The sequence below is a fragment of the Phodopus roborovskii genome, unplaced genomic scaffold (genome assembly GCF_943737965.1).
Source record: "Phodopus roborovskii unplaced genomic scaffold, PHOROB, whole genome shotgun sequence".
Taxonomy (NCBI): domain Eukaryota; kingdom Metazoa; phylum Chordata; class Mammalia; order Rodentia; family Cricetidae; genus Phodopus; species Phodopus roborovskii.
Window position 1 is genome coordinate 29902850 of NW_026126418.1, and position 20762 is coordinate 29923611.

General features: G+C 35.7%; 1 protein-coding gene across 3 annotated transcripts in view; it reads right to left on the minus strand.

Moving 5' to 3' along the window:
• Positions 1-1378: 1378 nt before the first annotated feature.
• Positions 1379-20762, minus strand: part of Mtx2 (metaxin 2) — a 57136-nt gene continuing 37752 nt past the window's right edge. For 2 of the 3 annotated variants that reach the window (XM_051184442.1, XM_051184443.1), the window contains 7 exons: positions 17173-17245; positions 11871-11947; positions 10312-10404; positions 9806-9844; positions 9289-9414; positions 8266-8342; positions 1379-1816 (listed from right to left, as the gene is read on the minus strand). In XM_051184442.1, the coding sequence (XP_051040399.1) occupies positions 1645-1816; positions 8266-8342; positions 9289-9414; positions 9806-9844; positions 10312-10404; positions 11871-11947; positions 17173-17245 (657 nt within the window). In that variant the 3' untranslated portion in view covers positions 1379-1644. The remainder of the gene's footprint in view (positions 1817-8265; positions 8343-9288; positions 9415-9805; positions 9845-10311; positions 10405-11870; positions 11948-17172; positions 17246-20762) is intronic. The other variant, XM_051184444.1, reaches the window with a different exon arrangement.

Sequence of the window (20762 nt, forward strand, 5' to 3'; positions counted from 1 at the left end):
CCCAAAGCTAGTGAGCTTTAAAGAAATACCTCTATATCCTATAATGGGGAGGAAAGGAGAAGGGAGGGCAGAGATGGGAAGGAGAGGGAAGAGAAGGGGAGGGGAAGAAGAGAATCATCAACTTTATTTAAATAAACTTTATTGGGCTCTAATTTACATACAATACAGTTTGATAAACTTGCATGCCTTATAAACATTGGAATCACAGTAAGGCACTGTTTGCTCCTTTCTTCCTTTTAAAGAAGCACTCCATGGGATAGAAACATGAAACGTAATTACCCTTTAAAAGTGTTAGCCTAAAGCCTGGCAGTTAGCTGTACACACCTTTAATAGAAGCACTCAGGAGGCACAAGTAGGCAAATCTGAGTTTAGGACCTACTTGGTCAACAGAGTGAGTTCCAGGACAGCCAGGGCTGCACAGAGACCCTGTCCGGAAGGGGAGAAAAAGTGTTACCTTGGAGATGAAATACAAATGAAAGTAAGAAAGTTTATGTCAACATAGAGGGGAGAAGGGCCCATCCCAATACCCCACGGCTCATCAAGAAGCCAAGGGCAATCAATGACCGCTGAGAAAGGGGAGTTACTTTTCTTTGGGAAGGGGGAAGCCATTGGTAGGTTATCCCACAACCCACACTGGATGACCTCACAAACATGAGTAATTTGACTAAGGTTATAAAACCTTTCTATTATTTTAAAGACAGGAAGCTGAGGAGGAGATGGAATATATGTAGGGAAAGGCACAGGAGGTCCTGGAGGGAGGAATGGATATGATTAAATTATTTGTATACATGTATGAAAATTTTAAAAAATTGTTTGAGACTCCATTTCCTGTGTTTTAAACTGGAGATAATTATCATTACATGTTCTGTAAAGATTAAGTGACTTAGAAATGTTTGGTGAATGATAAGAAGGCAGCATCACTCTCAACATGGTAATAGCAGAATTACATCTGATTCTTTACAGCATCACTATTATGGTGGGAGAGAGATATATTAGATTTGTATATGGATTCCTATCACTACTCCTATGAAAACTACCTTCCCTTCACCCCCTACCCCAAAAAAGGAATTAAAAAATATCAAGATGCTCTCATCTCCATAAAATAGAATTTTCAACCCATACCTGCTTTAATGAAACACTGTTTAATTCAACTCAATTTAGATATGAAGAATGGTCAATGTGTGCCTCACTGGATGATCTCCAGTCACCCCACTTTCTCAGTACATTTTTAAAGAATTCTTTCCCATGGTCAGTTTCACCGTGTATTCAATGTCTCAGTACATACATCAGTTACTTCTCTTAGAGAAATGTTTATTCCATGGGTACTAAATTCAGTGAGTAGCCAAAAAGACCAAGAAAGTAAATGAAACAACCATAATTGCTTAACATTTATTTTTATATGCTCATAAAGAAACAAAATATCAAGATATAGAATACAATGTAACAAATCAAACAATTCAAAAATGAAGGTGGACACAAATAACAGTACAAAGAACATGTATATGATATTATGCAATTTTCTGAGGTTTCAAAAAAGTGTTTTTGGTTTTGAAATTCTGAAATTAATATCTATTATAATGTTCAGGTAATACATATTTCAAAAGTTAGATTTTTTTTTAAATAATAACTAATTGACATACAATTCTAAGACAACCTGCCTTTACCCCGATCTTCAAAATAGTGCTGTTCAATTCTTCTACAGAAAGCAAGGAGGTTACTATAGTTTTTCACCTTCTCAGAAAGTTCATCACTGGTCAACTGTGTGGTAAGAATGGTGTACAAATGGCCAAACACCAGAGCATCAAGTTCAGTGGGTCTAAAAAAAAAAAATAAAGATGAGAAAAGCTGAAAGGTACTTCATTTTTATGTTAGAAAGCATTCTTTTTCAAAGAATATCTTATTGATCAATTTAAAAGGAAAAAGTCACAAAAATAAATCCAACTTAATAGAACTTTTTCATTCTAAATTTGCCATAGAGCATCCATTATTTATTTATTTGTGTGTTTTTATTTCATGTGCATTGATGCCTGTATGTATGTCTGTTTGAGGGTGTCTGATCTTCTAGAAGTGGATTTACAGACAGTTGTGAGCTGCCATATGGGTATTGTGAATTGAACCCAGGTTCTCTGATAGAGTAGACATCTGAGTCATCTCTAGCCCTGCATTTAATATTTTAAATAAATACAGTGCGTTTCCAGACTGGCAGAAACAGATTAAAAAATATTCTAATATATAGAAAGCACACACACAAGTTCTCCACGTGCCCATTACAAGAGTCAATAAAAAGGTGATTGATTGTATGCCTTATACCACACTAACACTACACTTACTGAACAGTTTTCTCTAGCAGGGTCTCTAAGTTTTAAAGGTAGCAAACACTGCCTGAATCTTTATAGCCCCAGACCTTAGTACAGTATCTGTAGTCTCCATGATTTGCTGGATAGATGAAGGAAAGAAAAACAACTACGCTGCAGAATGTGGGATTTTTCTCTAACAGTGATTATTCACATCACTTTGCAGTCTTCCCTGTTTTGATGCAATGATGGAGTATTATATAAAGTAAGATGTACAACTTGGCACAGGCCTCTAACTGCAGTACTCAGGCTTAGTCAGTAATATTGTAAATTCAAGGTGATCTTGTGCTATACACAAATTCCTGTCTAAAAATAAGATAAAATGAAAATGTGCTATCTGTGGTCATGTTTAAGAAGGCAGTCTAAAGGGTAGCATTTTTTCATTTTTTTTGTTTTAAATAACAAGAGTCATTGGATTTAACAGCACCATAATTTTTTCATTACACATGAAGAATCAATAGCAAGCAAATCCTTACAAAGAACCAAGGACATAAAGTGGATAAATACAGAGTTAAGTAAGGTATTTTGCTACAAGTAACATAAATATGAACTTTCTTATTATATCCCTAACATTTCTTAAAAAGAGGTATCTATCTTGCAAGTGGGGTCTTATTTTCTTAATACAGGTTATGTCAATCATCCTTCACTTCTTCTATGGCTGGGCACTCTTTATCAATAAATGAAAGCTCTGAATGAGGTCAACAATGAATCTGTGCTTGTCAGAAGTACCCTGAAGTGATCAAAATGTCATGTACTAAAACTCCAAAGGCACTGAATACCTATGTGGTACAAGCATACAAAAAGTTGCTTTCTAAAATCCATGAGGAAGTAGGCTATAATAGCTGAATGAAACAAAGCACATATATTATCAAAACACATTTTCCCTTACTTTTTTAAAATTTAAATTAGAAACAACCTTGTTTTACACATCAACCCCAGTTCCCTCTCCCTCCCCCCCCAACCCCCCTCCAACCCCCCCCCACTCCACTTCCCATCCACTCCCCAGGGAGAGTGAGGTCTTCCACGGGGGATCATCAAAGTCTGACACATCATTTGGGGCATGGCCTAGGCCCTCCCCTATGTATTTAGGCTGAGAGAGTATCCCTCCATGGGGAATGGGCTCCCAAAGTCCATTCCTGCACTAGGAATAAATACTGGTTCTACTTCAAGAGGCCCCATAGACTGCCCAGACCTCCTAACTGTCACCCAAGTTCAGGGGGCCTGGTTTAGTCCTATGCTGGTTCTCCAGCTGTCTGGCTGGGGTTCCATGAGCTCCCATTTGCTCAGGTCATCTGTTTCTATGCGTTTCCCCAGCACTGCTCATCACTCCTCCCTCTGTACAAATGGATTTCAGGAGTTCGGCTCAGTGGTTAGCTGTGGGTGTCTGCTTCAGCTTCGATCAGCTACTGGATGAAGGCTCTAGGATGGCTTTAAAGTAGTCATCAATCTCATTATTGGGGAAGGGCATTTAAGGTAGCCTCTCCACTATTGCTTAGATTCTTAGTTGAGGTCATCCTTGTGGATCTCTGTACAATTCCCTAGTGCCAGATTTCTCTTTAAACCTATAAAAGCTCCCTCTATTAAGGTATCTCTTTTCTTGCTCTCCTCTATTCATCCCCTGACTCAATGTTCCTGATCACTCATGTTGTCCTCTTCCCTCCTCTTCTCCCCACCTAAGTGAGGCAACCTAATCACAAAAAGACAAACATGGTATGTACTCACTCATATATAGATTTTAGACACAGAACAAAGGATTACCAGCCTACAATCCACATGGAAGAGAAGCTAAGAAACAAGAAGGACCCTAAGAGAGACATACATGGTCCCCCGGAGAAGGGGAAAGGGACAAGATCTCTGACAAATTGGAAGCACAGGGGGAGGGGAGAGGGAGGTAGGACAAAAACACATTTCTTATAGTCCTTAAAATTTAAGACAATGTCTCCTTATGTGGTCCTGGCTGGCCTAGAACTTTCTATATAAACCAGCCCAACCTCAAACTCACAAATTCACCTGCTTCTGCCTCAAAAGTTCTGGTATTAAAGGTATTCACTATCACCTGCAATCCTTACAAATTTCAGTGACTCATGTTAACTGATTCTGAGTTTTACAAATTATCAATTCCCACAATTCCTCTTTTTAAAACAGTACTTGTGAGACTGGAAAGATGGCTCAGCTGGGTAAAGCACTTACTGCCCAGCCTGGTGACCTGAGTGCTATCCCAGGAACTCACATGGTGAAAGGAGAAAACCAGCTTCTCCAAGCTGTCCTCTGACCTCCACACTTGCACTATGGCAAGCCCCAGCAACACATACATAAGCAATTTAAGTTTTTAAACTAAAGTAAACTTGTGGTTATACAACAAGACATATTTCTTAAAACTTAAAACCATAGTCATAAAAGTGGCAATTTTATAAAATATGAATTATGCAAAAAAAGAAAGAAAAAGAAAAAAGAAGCAACCAATTCAAAAAAACCTACAACTCGTATGAAACACAAGGACAAAACAACAACCACAAAAATCTACCAGCTAGCGACATGGTTTAGCAGGTAAAAAAAGGCACTGGCTGCCTGATAACCCAAATTCAATCCCTGCATGATCCCTGCACACACACACAAAATAAATGCAAAATAAACTGCAAAACTTTCCTTTACTCAAAATTTCTACAATACTTTGAATAACACAAAGACCATCATCATAAATTTCTTTGTTATGCTATGAAGAAAAAAATATTACTTTCCACTCTTCTGCTTAAAAGTGACTTTGTGGATTATGATATGGGTGTGCATGTGTGTGTGCCAATTCTGTACCTTTGAATTGTAAGATGTTTCAAATGTATTTGCAGCCATTTTTTGCAGACTTTTTACTATGCAAATATTCTAGGATGATAAGTTATTAATATCTTACTGTTACCTTATGTCATCATCATGTCTGCTGGATATGTATTCTTTCATTTGAATATCAAAATGCAAACAGTATTATAAAATGAGAACTTCTTAAGCTTTTCCATTTAAAAGTTTCCTTCTATACACTCTTTTCATCTTATTTATTCATTATTATTATTTTTTTAATCTGGTTCCCCACCTCTTACCCCCCAAGACAGGGTTTCTCTGTTTAACAGTCCTGGCTATCCTGGAACTTGCTTTGTGGATCAAGATGGTCTTGAACTCACAGCGCTCTCCCTGCCTCTTTAATGACATGTACCACCACATCCAACTATCTAATATTCTTTATAGTATCTAATTCCAAAACTACTAATTTGGTCTAGGTGTCTCCTAATTTTTCTTTTCTAATATTATTTACCTTGCCATCTCCTCACATTACTAGGAAGAGTATAACACACACACACACACACACACATATAAAATAGTGAGCTTTGATATTGTTACTAAAGCATGAAAAAGCAAAGCCCTTTCTGTCTTCTTTCTCAATTACTGTTCTTGTCACAAGATCTCCCTTAATTTCTTTTTCCTCTTTCTTCATTTTATTTATTTGTTTGTGATTTTTGGTTTTCAAGACAGGATTTCTCTGTCTAACAACCCTAGCTGTCCTGGAACTAGATCAGTAGACAGGCTGGCCTTAAACTCATCCTTTCTTTTTTAAAAACAAACAAAAATCATTTAGTTTCTTTTAAAAGTCTTGTCTCAGTATCTCCACTAGTTCAGCAACAACCAAAGTTGGTTTTAATTTTAGGAAATAAAAGTAGGATATAAAAAAAAGAGAATCTGTCAATGCTCAGGTACGTGAGAGCCAAAGGTAGAATTCAAGGATTCTGAATTAGAATCTAATCTGTGTATTTTAAGCCAGTTCCTTACTATCTAAGATACCATGACTCCTGCCACAGATTAAAAAAAAAATGAAAAAAGTTTTCCCATACCAAAATGAAATTACAAGTTATCTTTTCCTAAATGTAGTTTCTTTCCCTCTAACACTGATTAAGTGATGGGCAGCCAGGCATGTGGTACACACCTGTAATCCCAGCACTTGGGAGGCTAAGCAAGAATGAGCATAGCTTTGAGGTCAGCCTGAGCTACACAACAAATTCCAATGCTACACAGTAATAGCTTTATTTCCAGAAAATTAAATTAAAAGATTAGGCATAGAAATTAAATATATTCCTCAATCTTAAGTATCACATTAAGTAAAATTTCTTAACACTTGCATCTTAAATACCAACATCAAATGCATACCTTCTATTTTGCAACTGTCTAAATTTCAATTTCTTCTGTAAGTTTAAATATAACGTATTAACAAAACTAATATCTTTAATTTTTCTCTAAATCACATGCTAAAAGATCTCTATAGTTATCAACCCTTTGACAATGACTTTAACTAAAAATTATTCTCCTGCCTACCCCAAAAGGCAGCATGTACAACAAAACTCAGTCACTGGTAAACAAGGATAATGTACTTCAAGGCGGTGGTGGCACATGCCTTTAATCCCAACACTTGAGAGGCAGAGTGAATTCGAGACCAGCGTGGTCTACAAGAGGTAGTTCCAGAACAGCCTCCAAAGACACAGAGAAACCCTGTCTCGAAAAACAAACAAGCAAAAATAAATAAAATAAATAATGTACTTCAAACAATAAAACATACCACTTCTCAATATTTGAACTACTAGGAATTCAATATTAAAAAGATATTAATTATTGGAGCTGGAGAGATGGCTCAGTGGTTTAGAGCACTGGCTGCTCTTGAAAAAGGAGCTGGGTTTGGTTCCTGGAACCCACATCACAGCTCATAACTGTCCTTAACTCCAGCTTCATGGGATCAAATGCCCTCTTCTGGCTCTGCAGAAACCATCCCTATCAACAAGCTCTGAGTTTGATAAGAGACCTTACAGACCCTACTTCAAAAGAATAAGGCAACGAGCAATCTAGGAAGGTTCCTGACATCAACCTCCATAGGCACATGCCTATCCATGTATGTACACCCATATACATGTATGCTCATATACGGGAACACACACTTGCATGCACACCACACACATAAAAACACATGAAAAATATTATCAACCTAAAAAACAATGTTTTTAATAATAAGTCAAAGGAAAAAAAGATAGTCTTAAGAAAGCCATTGAGATTAAAATATTATACTGGATCAACACATTCAATATTTTAAATTGTAATTTTTGCTAGTCAATGGTGGCACGTGCCTTTAATCCCAGAACTCAGGAGGAGGCACAGGCAGCCAGATCTCTGAATTCAAGGCCAGCCTGGTCTACAGAATTTGTTCCAGGACAGCTAGGGGTACACAGAGAAACACTGTTTTGAAACAACTCTCCCAAAATTAAAGGAAAACCTTTGCCTTTTTAATTAGTTTTAAAATTTTTAAATCTTGTTAACAGAATATAAGTTACTCAGTTTACACACACACACACATATATAATATACATACACACACACACACACATACATACTTTTATCTATACTCCTTAATGTCTGCATTTAAGATATTTTCATTTTAAAGGATAAATAGTTCTTGTCCTTCTAACAGTATTCTGCTTATTCTTAATGACTCTTTTGTTCTTTTAGCATCTTTCACTACAGATTAAGGTTGTATTAGCAACATATTCATAGTTTTTTACTCGAAAGTTTAAGATTTTAATATTTTGTACTTCTAAAACACGTTGAACTACCTCTATCAAAATCTTTGTCAAACCATACAAAAACTGACTGGTTTGCAAGACTGATCTTAAGAAAACTCAATGACAAGGACGGGACTTCACCAATTACATGATCACAAGGAGGCTGGAGCACTTTCATGTACATAACAAGAACAGCCACACACCTGGTCCCCACCAAGGAAAGCAGAGTTATATGTACTTCTGAGAAAAAAAATAATACCTTTGTGATAAAAGGCAATTGGAACTGCTATATGGAGCAAAGACATCATAATAATAAAACATCTTACTGCTTATTGAAGAAGTATGGTTGTGTTCCCAGTCTTTGGGAAAGGGCTTGACAGCATTGGTCTACATCTTCTAAGACCTACACAGGCAGTGAACCAAAAAGAATATCTAAATTAGCAAAACAATAAAAAGTAAGACAATTTATATCACAGTTTATAACAAAAAAGCAACTCAGTTTAAATTTTAAGACCTTAGTCATAATGCTTTGACATACATGACATAAATAATGCTTTGATATAAATGGGAATTAGTGAAAAAAAACATTAAATACAAGTATTAAGTTACTGACCCCTGTTTAACAAAATGTTTTTCTCTCAAAATTTAATTCTCTAAACAATGTTTTCCTGGGTCCACATAGTTAATGAGTTTGTTTAGATTGAGAGGGGAGCCTGCCCCACAAAAACAACATTCTAAAAGGTGCTGAGGATTGATCTCATTCTATCCAGTCACTTGCTAAACCTTGTAGCACACATCAGTAAGATGTCTGGCTAGAAATCAGGGATAGCAAAAAGAGACACCAGTTACCTTAAATGATTGATGCTCAACCTCATGACCTTGAAAATTACATCTATACATTTTTTTGTTACTTTAATAAACTTAAAACATCCTCCCCCCAAAAAAACCTCAGTTAAGTACAATGCTTAATAAAGTTTTTTAAGCTCTCATACTGCAAATCTGTTACTGACATAAAGATTTCCATAAACTGCTGTTTAGGGGGAGAAAAGAAATCAAGTTATAGAATAATAGGCATAATATGATCTCATTTGAGGACAGTACTACTAAGACTAGAAAAATAGTCTCCAAATGAAGAGGGATAATTCTGAGGTGGCAGGATTTCAAAAATTATTTGTCATTTAGACCTTACAGGCAAATAATAAGCACATGCAACTTTCATAAAGGAAATATAACTACATCACAAGAGAGAAATAACAGGAAGTATGTTATTGTTTATGTTACAATATTACACTGAGATTATTCTTAAAGTAATGCCATTTTTAATGCATAAGAGTTGAAACTGTACTAACCTGGTCCAGAGTCTTGTTACCCCACCCAATAGCTTTCATCTTCCGCTTCACTTCCCACTGCTTCTGATAGGCCAAAATGTGGTTCAAAGGCCAAGGGTAAGGAGATCCATATCTAGCATGAGTGATCTAAAGCAAAAAAACTTTGTAACAGAATCCTTCCTAAAACTAATGCATTTTTACAAACAGAATTCTAAAATGTATGTATTTCCAGAGAGCATACATAAAAGCAATCTGAAAAAAAAGAAAACATTATATAGCTTACAACATAAAAAATTAAAATTTTAAACCATTCCCTTTAAAAATATATAAACTTTTATGTACTTTACAACCAGTTCTATCAAACAATGACACATAGCTTCCCTAAAACGTATGTGCAAGCAAAATTAAAGTAAGTGAAAAACTGTATCACTAATGGTATAAACCACAATGTTTCATTTATGAGCAGGGACTTGCGATTCTGAGCAAAAGTGTTTTCTCATTAAATTTTAATTAAGATGAATGCTGCAGAACCACTCACCTCCCCTACTGTAGCTTCATCACACCACTGGAGATACAACTAGGAACAAAAGAACAGTCACTGAAACTTTAAAATACCAAAAAGAAAGGGTCAAACTTATTTCTTGCTATGGTGATTCCTAATAAGCTAACTTTGAAAATCAAATATGTTTGTTTTCTTAGCTAATTCACTGTAGAGAATTACCAAATTTATTGGCAGTACTTTACAAAAAAAAAAACAAAAAACAAAACAAAACATTTCTTATGCACAGACTATATGACTAAACATTATTTCATAGGCATTATTAAAGTAAACCTCAAAAGGCTAAAGTAAAACAGTAAGATTCCTTGAAACAGAAAACTAGAGCTGAAAATATCTGGAAACTTGTTTATAGATAATGATCAAACAACTCAGATGACCATCCCAGCCCGCTTCTTAATGGCTTTAAGGTACCTCATATGGAAAGTTTTAGATGAGAATACAGATTAGACAAGATTATAATTATTTCAAGTCTCATACTCTTATACCTCTGCTGTCAACAGCATATTGTTGACTAATTCCATGTAAGCTTTCATTTCTGCTCTTTGGACTTCATCCAACCCATCACTAAGAGAATGGCCCTAAGGGGAATTTAAAAAAATTTTATAGAGCATCGTATTAAATATACAATATCTTTCAGTTATCTTACTATCATAACAAGTAATGTAACATGTAAATGTAAAATGGATTAATTTCCAAAATGCTTTTTAAACCAAAATTGTGCATAAAAGTATACCTAATATTCAATCACTACTAAGTAATAGTAATTTATCATTATATACACATATTTTCAATAGGCAAAAATTACAAGATGAATTATTTCATAAAAGAGAAACCAAAATGGTCAATAGTAAACCTTGTATTTTTCAGTCACAAAACCTTAAAAACGAAAGAAATGCCAAATAGGTGCTACTTATAAAATGGGCAAGGATGGGGAGCAGGGGGGAGCCAATTTAGTAACAAGAAGGGAAGAAAGACATGTAGCAATGGGCAGTATAATAAAACAGTATAACTTCCAACTCAATCTGGCAATCTTATTAAAAGGTATATGCCAAAGCATCCCAATAACACTATCAGGAATTTATATTTGTTTGCTTTGAGACAGGGTCTTAATATGCAGCCCTAGATGGTCTGGAACTCACTCTGTAGATCAAGCTAGCTTCAAATTCAGAGACCAGCCTGCCTCTCACTTCTGTGTTGGTATGTGCCAACCATGCCTGTCTTAGGAATTTATCTTAATGAAATATGTATACAGGTTTATGCAAAAGAAAATTCATTTTAACACTCAAAAATAACAAAATAAATGGTCAATAGCCAAATGTCCATTTAAAAAACTATATAATGCATGCAACAAAACAGAAAAACATGTGATACTTTTTAAGATATATATATTTGTGTACAGTCATGAATATGGAACCACTTTTAAACTTATTGGTAATTTTAAAGGACAAAATAACACATAACAGTGTGATCTGGTTTTCTATCTATGTAAAAGTCTGGAAGAATACTTCCCTAAATATTAATGAAAGTGCTGCTTTACTGTTGTTTTTTCAAGACAGGCTGACCTCAAACTCAGAGATTCACCTGCCTCTGCCTCCCAAGTGCTGGGATTAAAGGTGTGTGCCACCACCACCTGGCTAATGGAAGTTTCTTAACTGCTAAAATCTAAATTATACAAATGAAATGAACTACTGATTGCCAAGTAGATAATTTAATACTTTCAACTTAAAAACATATCCTACATCTCTTTTCTCAAAGGTCAACCACGCATTTCTTTAAAAAGCAAAAGCTTCAAAAAAAAAAAAAAAAAAAAAAAAAAAAAGAAAGAAAGAAATAGAAAAAAAATCTTCATTTATTGACAGAAATTCTCATATCTTACATTAGAAAAAAAAAAATCAACCTATATCTTTGCTACTGATTTATAGTATGAAAAAGCACCCACCTTACAGTTTAGAAATATTTTCTAATAATTTATACTAGTATTTCATAAAGCTAGGTTAAAAGTCAATGAAAATGGTCAAATGCATTTACTATTTTTCTTCATTACCTTGGCTTTAACGAACTGGACTATAGGACCAAGTTCTGACACTACTTGATTTCCCACATGAATAAAAGGTACTTTTCCTGTTGAGAAGGAAAAAAGATGTGAGAAAACAGATGCAGGAAATTAAGTTTGTGCTAGTAAGTAATAATAACAAGAAACAGGATTGTTTCATTCATAAAGAAATATTATAAAATTAAAATTTTCCAAATGATAGCCAGAAGCATTGCTACAGTCTACAAATTTTAAACAATGATTGCTAAAAGATTTTAAAATAAGACAGCCAAGCATAGTAGCACATGCCTAGATATGTCAACAAATCATCATGTTCTCATTTCAGAACACTAAACAAGACTGATTATAAATCACACAGACCAAGCCAGGACACTAGTTTAGGATCACTGAAGACTTCCAAAGAAATTTAACTGGGATTTTCTTCAGCACAGCACAAAACTATACTGAAAAGCTTTTTTTGGCTTCTTGTTGATTTGTTTGTTTGTTTGAAACAAGGTCTGACTATATAGTCTTGGCTGACCTGGAACTCACTCTGTAGACCATACTGGCCTCAACCTCCCAGAGATCCACCTGTCTGTGCCTCCTGGGTGCTGGGAAAGATAGTCTTCCAAAGATTTCTTTTATGCTTTCTAGTATTAAATCTGAAACCCACTGAAGTCAGTATTCTTAGTACATAACTGTCGGGGAATATTATTTTAAGATGTGTGACTTGTTATGCTGCATTTGTTTAACTCTGTGAAGCTGTGTTACTATGCCTGTCTAAAACACCTGGTGGGCCTAATAAAAAGCTGAACAGCCAAAAGTGAGGCAGGACAGGGATAGGTGGGCTGGCAGAGAAAGACATCAAGGCCAGCTACTCAGCCAGCCAGCCAGCCACAGAGTAAGAAGCAAAGTAAGACATACAGAAAAAAACAAAGAAAAGCCCAGAGGGAAAAGGTAGACAGGTTAATATAGTTTAAGAAAATCTGGCTAGAAACAAGCCAAGCTAAAACCAAAATTCATAACTAAGAATGAGCCTCTGCATGTGATTTACTTGGGAGCTGGGTAGTTGGTCCCTCAAACAGCTAAAAGAGCAAAACGAATAAAAAACAAAAACAACACATACAATGAATTAATAAATGTCTTGGACTCAAAGAATTTACCACCTTAGAGGTTATGCTAGTTTGAGTTATGTTTCCAATACACAAGAGGATAAAACAAAACAGTAAGCTTTTGAAAATAGTAACACTAAGAGACATAGCTACAGTGCTTGACCAGTATGAAGCCTTAGGTTCACAGCTCAGTAAGGGGAGTGCGGGAGAGAAAGAAAACTGGTATCTTTAAATAAATGCTACCATTAGAGGTTACTATTCCATTTTAATAAACATCAATGCTTAATATGACTATTAGAGATTAAGGAAAAAATGGTCTGTAAATAGCAATCTAGTCCACTCCAAATGTGAAAGGAAGAAACCTGCTGTTGCATTTAGTTCAACCAGAGTTCACACCACCAGCAGGCGTCTTCCTGCTACTTTGCAGTGTATTCACTTCTCTCTGACTTAGTCAGCCTGAGGGAAATGGATGAGGTGCCTGGCACCAAAGAAGCTTCCTCTGCATCTATGAGATGGCACTACAAAGAAAAGGGAGCCTTTTGGAACATGACACTTAATAGATGTATTTTTGTTTCCGTATTACCAATATATTCCTTCTATTGCTTCATAAATCTCAAAAGACAAGCTAAACTGGACAAACAGTAGGCTATATTGTTATTTGGTTTTGACTTGAAAAAAAAACCTTTATTAAATACAGGTCATCTGAATTTTTGGGGGAAAAAACTGTTGCTTGCCTAGACTAATGGGTATTGTGAGGTATGATATTTAAGGTTTTTATTTTGATGTGTGTGTGCATGTGCGCACACGTGCATACACACAAGTGGCATTAAACAGAAGCCAGAGGAATAGAAACTGGAGTTACAGGTAGCTCTGAGCCACCTGACATGCGTGTTGAGAACTGAGCTCAGGTCCTCTTAACCACTGAGCCATCTCCCCAGCCCACTCAAGAGTAACATTTTCAGAAGCAGACTATTTCTTTTTTCAGTTAGCTTCATATTCTTAGAGAGGGTACTTTGTTTTCCTGCAAATATATTAAACGGGGGCTGAGGGGAAGCCTATGTACTTGCTGCACAAGCATGAGAACTTGAGTTCAGATTCCAAGGACCCTCACAAAGGCTAAGAGCTCTGTAAGCTTAGTGCTAAATGATGGAGACAGAATGACCTCAGAGGCTGGCTGGTCAGCTAGTCTAGCCAAACAGTGAACTACTGGTTCAGAGAGATCTTATTTCAAAAGAAAATGAACCAACAAAAAGGTAGAAAGCTACAAAGGAAGATATATCAACTTCTGGTCTCTGCATTTAACAAACCCACACCTACCTCCACATACATAAACTAGCATTGTAGGTAATAAAGCACAGAAATAATGTGGCTAGTCAACTGAATATGCAAATATATCCAATAAAGATAGAGTAAGAGATCAAAGCAACAGATAAGAAGTGAATGATCCTTTTCTTCTCACAAGGCTAACTAGAGTCAATGTGCAGTCTTTATTGCACATACCAGGGAAAAACACAAGAGACAATTCTATGTGGCCAAAGAAGAACTGTGTGTTCTGCTTCTCATTTTGGACAGAAGTCACCCCAGATCATTTTATTCTTCTTTTTGTGTGCATGAGCGTGTGTGTGTGTGTGTGTGTGTGTGTGTGTGTGTGTGTGTGCGTGCGCACACAGTGGCCAGAAGTTGATATGACATCAATGTCCTTATATCATTTCTACCAGTCTGCCCCCACCTTATTTTGAGTCTCTCACTGGACTTAGAGCTTGAAGATTAGCTAGACCGGCGTGTCTCTGTTTCCTAGCTCTGGGATTGCAGGCAGGAGCTGGCATGCCCAACATTTTGTGTGGGCACTGGAGATCTGAACAATGTGCCTCATGTGTACAGATTAAATACAGAACCATCTCCTTGGCCCTAACTAGTTCAGTTTTTTTCCTAAAGAAAGCATTAACATGTTGCCAAGTAAGTCTGTACATTCAGAGACTATTAACTAGAAACTTAGATGTCATCTAGTCTGATTAGCTCATGTAACAGATGAAGTTACAAGAAGAGAAGTAAACTCCCCAGGAAAATAGTTAATAACTGGACACAGCTACTACAGGCTTAATGTGTGCTGTCTTATGTTCTCTATTTTAAAAGCCCATTACAAGTCTGGTGTTAGTAGTACATTCCTTTAATCTCAACACTCAGGAGGTACAGCAGGAGGATCTCTGTGAGTTCATGGGCAGCCTGGTCTACATAGAGAGTGCCCAAATAGCCAAAGAAATATAGTGAGTGTGATGGTTTGAATGAAAATGGTCCCCACAAGCTCATAAGGAGTGACACTAATAGTAGGTGTGGCCTTGTTGGAAGAATTGTCACTGGAGGGTGGGCTTTGAGGTTCCAGCTGGTCAAGCCATGCCTAGTCACTCACTGTCTCTTCCTGCTCCCTATGGATCCAGATGTAGAACTCTGTTTCCTCTCCAGCACTATGTCAGCCTGCATGCTGCCATGCTTCCTGCCATGATAATAATGAACTAAACCTCTGAAATGTCAAGTCAGTCCCAATTAAATATTTTCCTTTATAAGAATTGCCATGGTCATGGTGTTTTGTCACAGCAACAGAAACCCTAAGACAGTGAGACCTTGTCTCTTTAAAAAAAAAAAAAAAAAAAAAAAAAGCAAAAAACAAACAAACAAAAAAAAAACTACATTATTAAGTAGGCAGTTTTTTTGCACTTATCACTCCCAATCATGATAAAGGAAATACTAATAATACTAATTTGAAATACTAAGATGAAGTATAAATATCTTAGTAAAAAGGCCTGAATATATGGCAGTAAATGTTAGCATACTACATGCTTGCTCTAATATTTATCTGTTTGCTTTTCAGAGTGTGGAAAATTAAGTTAATCCCTAAATTATATAAGCACAGTAACCTAAATACATAAACTATGTCACTTCTTGCCACTTATTTTAACTTCAGTGTTAAATTACTAATTATTTTATATGTAGGTATGGTAGGCCCCCATAAGTTCATAGGGAATTGTGTTACTACAAAGTGTGGCTTTATTGGTATTGGGATGGCCTTCAATGGAGGGAGTGCATTTTCTTAATTAGTGATTGAAGTAGAAGGACTAAGCCCATTATGGATGATGCCACCCCTATGCTGGTGATCCTACAAAAAAGCAGGCTGAGCAAGCCATGAGGAGTATTCCTCCATGCTCTGCATCATCTCTTGCCTCGAGATGCCCACCCAGGTTGAATTACTGCTTTGGTTTCCCTCAATGAACTGAGATTCAGAAGTATGTAAGCCAAATAAATTCTTTTCTTCCCCAACTTGCTTCTGGTTATAGTGTTTCACCACAGCAATAGAAACCTCTAAAAATCCAAAATCTATTGGATTTCTGTCTAGAAATTTTTTCTTAGAAATGTTTTCTAAAAGTTTATTCAGAAATCTAATAGATGTACATTTATATGGAATTTCAGTGTTATGGGATGGGTCTAACAATTATTACCACCCTTAAAGAAAATATTAAACACAAATAATTCCTAAATAATCACCATATCCACATGAAGAGATTGACAAATTTTTTATGTATAAGAAAGGAATAAAGCATACCTACACAATCACTTATTCATAAAAGAGTGATTCTGTGTTGCTGTTGCTCTAGCAAAACCAAAATGAAAATAATCGGTGATATTATATTTAACATTTAATTAGTTTTATGGCAATATATATATGTATTTTGTTTTTCCGATTTTTCAAGACAGGGTTTCTCTGTGTAGCTTTGTAAACCAGGCTAGACTTAAACTCACAGAGATCTGCCTGCCTATGGCTTCCAAGTGCTGGGACTAGAGGTGTGTGCCACCACTGCCTGGCCAGCATCATATTTTTATACCAATTATTTGAATCCTATTTATTTGGGAGCAGTTAAATGTACTGGCATTAAATCTACTAGCATATAACATAGATCACTATTATCATTTAAAAAATAAAAGTGAAGCTTTAATAAAAAGTACTTTAAAACATTAGATAAAAGAAGGGTGACAATTCTTCAAAGGGGCAAAAACAAAACAAAACAAAACCCTAAGGATTTTAACATCGGGGGCTAGAAATATGGCCAGTGGTAAAGCAATTACCTAGCATCATGTCCAAGGCTTTAGGTTCAATCCTCAGTATCAAATAACAAATAAACACAGTATTAACAGAAAACACACACACTTACCAGATGGAGACATATATTCTGCATTTGCCCTACACACCACTTTGACAGGCAGATTACACATTTGCAAAAAGGCCTGTAAATAAAGAGAAATATAATAAGCCTAGAAAAAAAATACATGCATATTTGAAAAGAACTCTTCATTCCTTTTCTAAACTACATACTCCATAGAGTAATATTCCATTGGAAAATGATGAATTTAAAGTTTCCAAACAAAAATATCATTTTACTTAAAAAAAAAAGACTAAGTCATTAGTAAATATATAAGACTTGTAAGACAATTGCATACACTTAAAAGTGTTATTCATATTTTACATTACTTTATGTAAGTAAGCAATATAACATATTGCTTTAGTTTTAATGGATGACTAACGTCAAACGTCAAAATTTTACTAAGATACTGATGGTTTAATTTTTTGACTCATGGCAAGATCACCATCTTTCTTACTGTATTAGAAAATTCAAAATGTTATTTCGGCTACTTCAATGTTCTTTCAGTAATCCTCAAAATCCTGACATGGTTTCTAGGTTAACAAGGAGAGAAGGAGATAGCCCCAATGAGTAAAGGTGCCTGACAACCCAAGAATGACACCCTCAAAACCAATGTAGCGATGTGGGATGTCCTTCTGTATGCTGCAAATATGTGTTATTTTTATTGGTTGATGAGTAAAGTTTTGACCAATGGCCAGGCAGAATATAGCTAGGTAGGAAATCAAAGCAGAGTTATGGACAGAAAAAAGGTGGAGTCGGGAGATGACATGTAGCCACCAGGGAAGCAAGATGTGAGGTAACAAGCTATAAGCTTTGTGGTAAAACATAAAATAATAAAAATGGACTAATTTAATTGAGAAGCTAGTCAGCCAAACAATTATAATTGATATTAAGCCTCAGAATAACTATTTTAAAAGCAACTATGGAACTGGTTAAGATGAGAAACCTCCATTTACAATGTGGTGAAAAGAACCCAACTTGCAAGTTATTCTCTGACTTCTTTATAAACATGGTGACATGCATGTTCATGCTCTCTCACACATAACAACTAATAAACAAACATAAAATTAAATAAAAATTTTAAAGAGACAAGTTATTTACTTGATTTATAGAAAGAAAAATTTTGAAGGAATTAAATGTCTACCAATAATGGAGAAGGTAAATCACAGTACATCCTGTAGATGGAATTTTCTGTTCCTCTTGGCCCTGTAGCTGGTGAGTCCCAAATAAACACACCAATGGGCATTGGCTCAGGCTTCTTATTGGCTAGCTCTTTTTTTATTAGCCCATTTCTATTAATCTGTGCATCTCCACATGGCCTTGACTTATTATTGAATCTACTCTTAAAAAGCAACTACTAGTTTTAAATATTTTACTTTGGATTGGATTTTTATATACTGTAGGCAAATGTTGTATATTGGTACAAATTTGATATTAATTTCCCTAAAACATATTGTACATACATTTCTAATATCGTTCAAGGTATTGTACTTATACAGCTCATTTAACAATATAATACAAATGTTTATCCTTGAATGTTATTATTATCAACTATATAGAACAATATGGAAATGTAGTTTAGTAATTAGTCAACTATTACAATTGAACTTGTAGTCACATTAGATAATGTTTACAAGGTCAAACAGATATATTTTAGAAAATAGGTCATCTTCAAACATTTAAGAGATCTACAAAATATGGCATTTAACATGTTTTATGATAATGAGACATGTCTGCTCTTGTCAGCACCAATCTACGTTGCAGAAGATGATGGGCATCAAAGAAACTACACATGGAGTTTACTTTCTTTGTGGCAAAGGTAAGCCACTGGGCAAAGTGTCCTTGCCTCAACTGCTGACAGTATACTGTCCAAATTGGACAGCAAAGAGTGACTGCAAACATTGCCAAGACAAGGCAGTCCAGTCCTTCAGATTATCCTGTTTCACAGAATGTCTGTCAGATACACTAGGCCTATAGGCCAAAGATGGATGCCCCAACGATGAAGAGCAACTTTGGGTGATTGTCCAGGCAGCCAGCTGTTTCTGTCATTTCTCACATTTTTTGGAAGTTGCTTGCTCACATTTACTGTTTACTCAGTTAATATTATTTCCTTCTCACGTCTCTGAAGGAGTTGAAGACTAGATAGTATAGTTATGTTTTCCTTATTTACCAGGCTCAGTAAAGTAACTCACTAAATATGACTTAACAGGTTTGAAAGATATTAAAGAAAATTTGATAATGCAAATCAGAATAGAAGTAAATTAAGTACAAGACTTTGAACTCATCAAGAAACTATAGATATGAAGTATTTTCTATGAATTTGTCAAATGCTAATGGATAAGACACTGTTAATGTACTTATTGCCCGTATATATATTATATTTACGTACTGTACTTATTGTATATATTTTTCTTATATTAGCTATAATCATCTTTTTTTTTCATTTAAACAAAAAAGGGGATATGTGATGTTATCTTGCTAGTACAAATAAAGCCCAGAGAATGGAGCTTGCCATTAGCTAACCACAGAGGTCTGGAGGTCTATACAGACAGACAGGAAGTGAGATCACTGGGCAGAAACAGGATATAAGCAGAGAAAAACAGGAACTCACTCTCTTGTGTGCTGGGAGGTAAGGTGTGGCTGTGGCTTACTCCTTCTCTCTAATCTCACAGCAATTTCCTCTATATCTGACTCTGGGTTTTTATTAATCAGACCAATTAAGAACTCCTATTTACATTTGTAGACAGAAGTTTCTGCCCTGACAGGTCCCACAGCCATTTAGTCCCAAATAAATATGCAAGGGGTTATATTAATTACAAACTGTTTGGCTAATAGCTCAGGCTTCTTATTATGAAAATTGTATCCCCACATGGTCCTGGTTTACAGTGATACCCCTGCCTCTTGCTTTCTCCACAGCTACATGATGTCTCTTTGGCAACTCACTTTTTGGCGTTCCTCATCCCAGAATTCTCCTAGTCTGGTAGCCCTGCCTATACTTCCTGCCTGGCTACATCCTGACTGTCCATTGACCAAAACAGCTTAATTCACCAACCAATAAGAGAAACATATATTCACAGCATTCAATAGGACATCTCCTATCAATATCCAAAACCAGAATTTTAAAAACTTTTACTTTTGAAGAATTTTTTTATGTTAAAGAAAAAATATAAGTTGCGTGTGATAACACACACCTTTAGTCTCAGTATTTGGTAGGCAGGCGGACCTCTGAATTTGAGGTTAGCCTGATCTACATGGTGAGTTCCAAAACAGCCAGGGCTATATAGAGGCCCTGTCTCAAAGGAAATAAGAAAGAAAGAAAAGCAAAAGACAAGATTGGGTGCATTCAGGGTGGTATGGCTATATGAAAATTAAAATTCCAGTCCTCTAATAAAGTACAAATGCTTCCCTTAAAAATAAATAAATAAATCCCCTTTATTCACAGCCTGACTACTACACTGTTGTAACTTATGTACAACTGACCCCCCCCCCCCAAACAAAAGAAATGTTTTAGAAAGCCAATGAATGTCTTTATTTCTTCTTTGTATTTCTGCTGGCCTCCTTACCATCTCCTTCAATTTTCCTACAACTAACTTGTAATACTG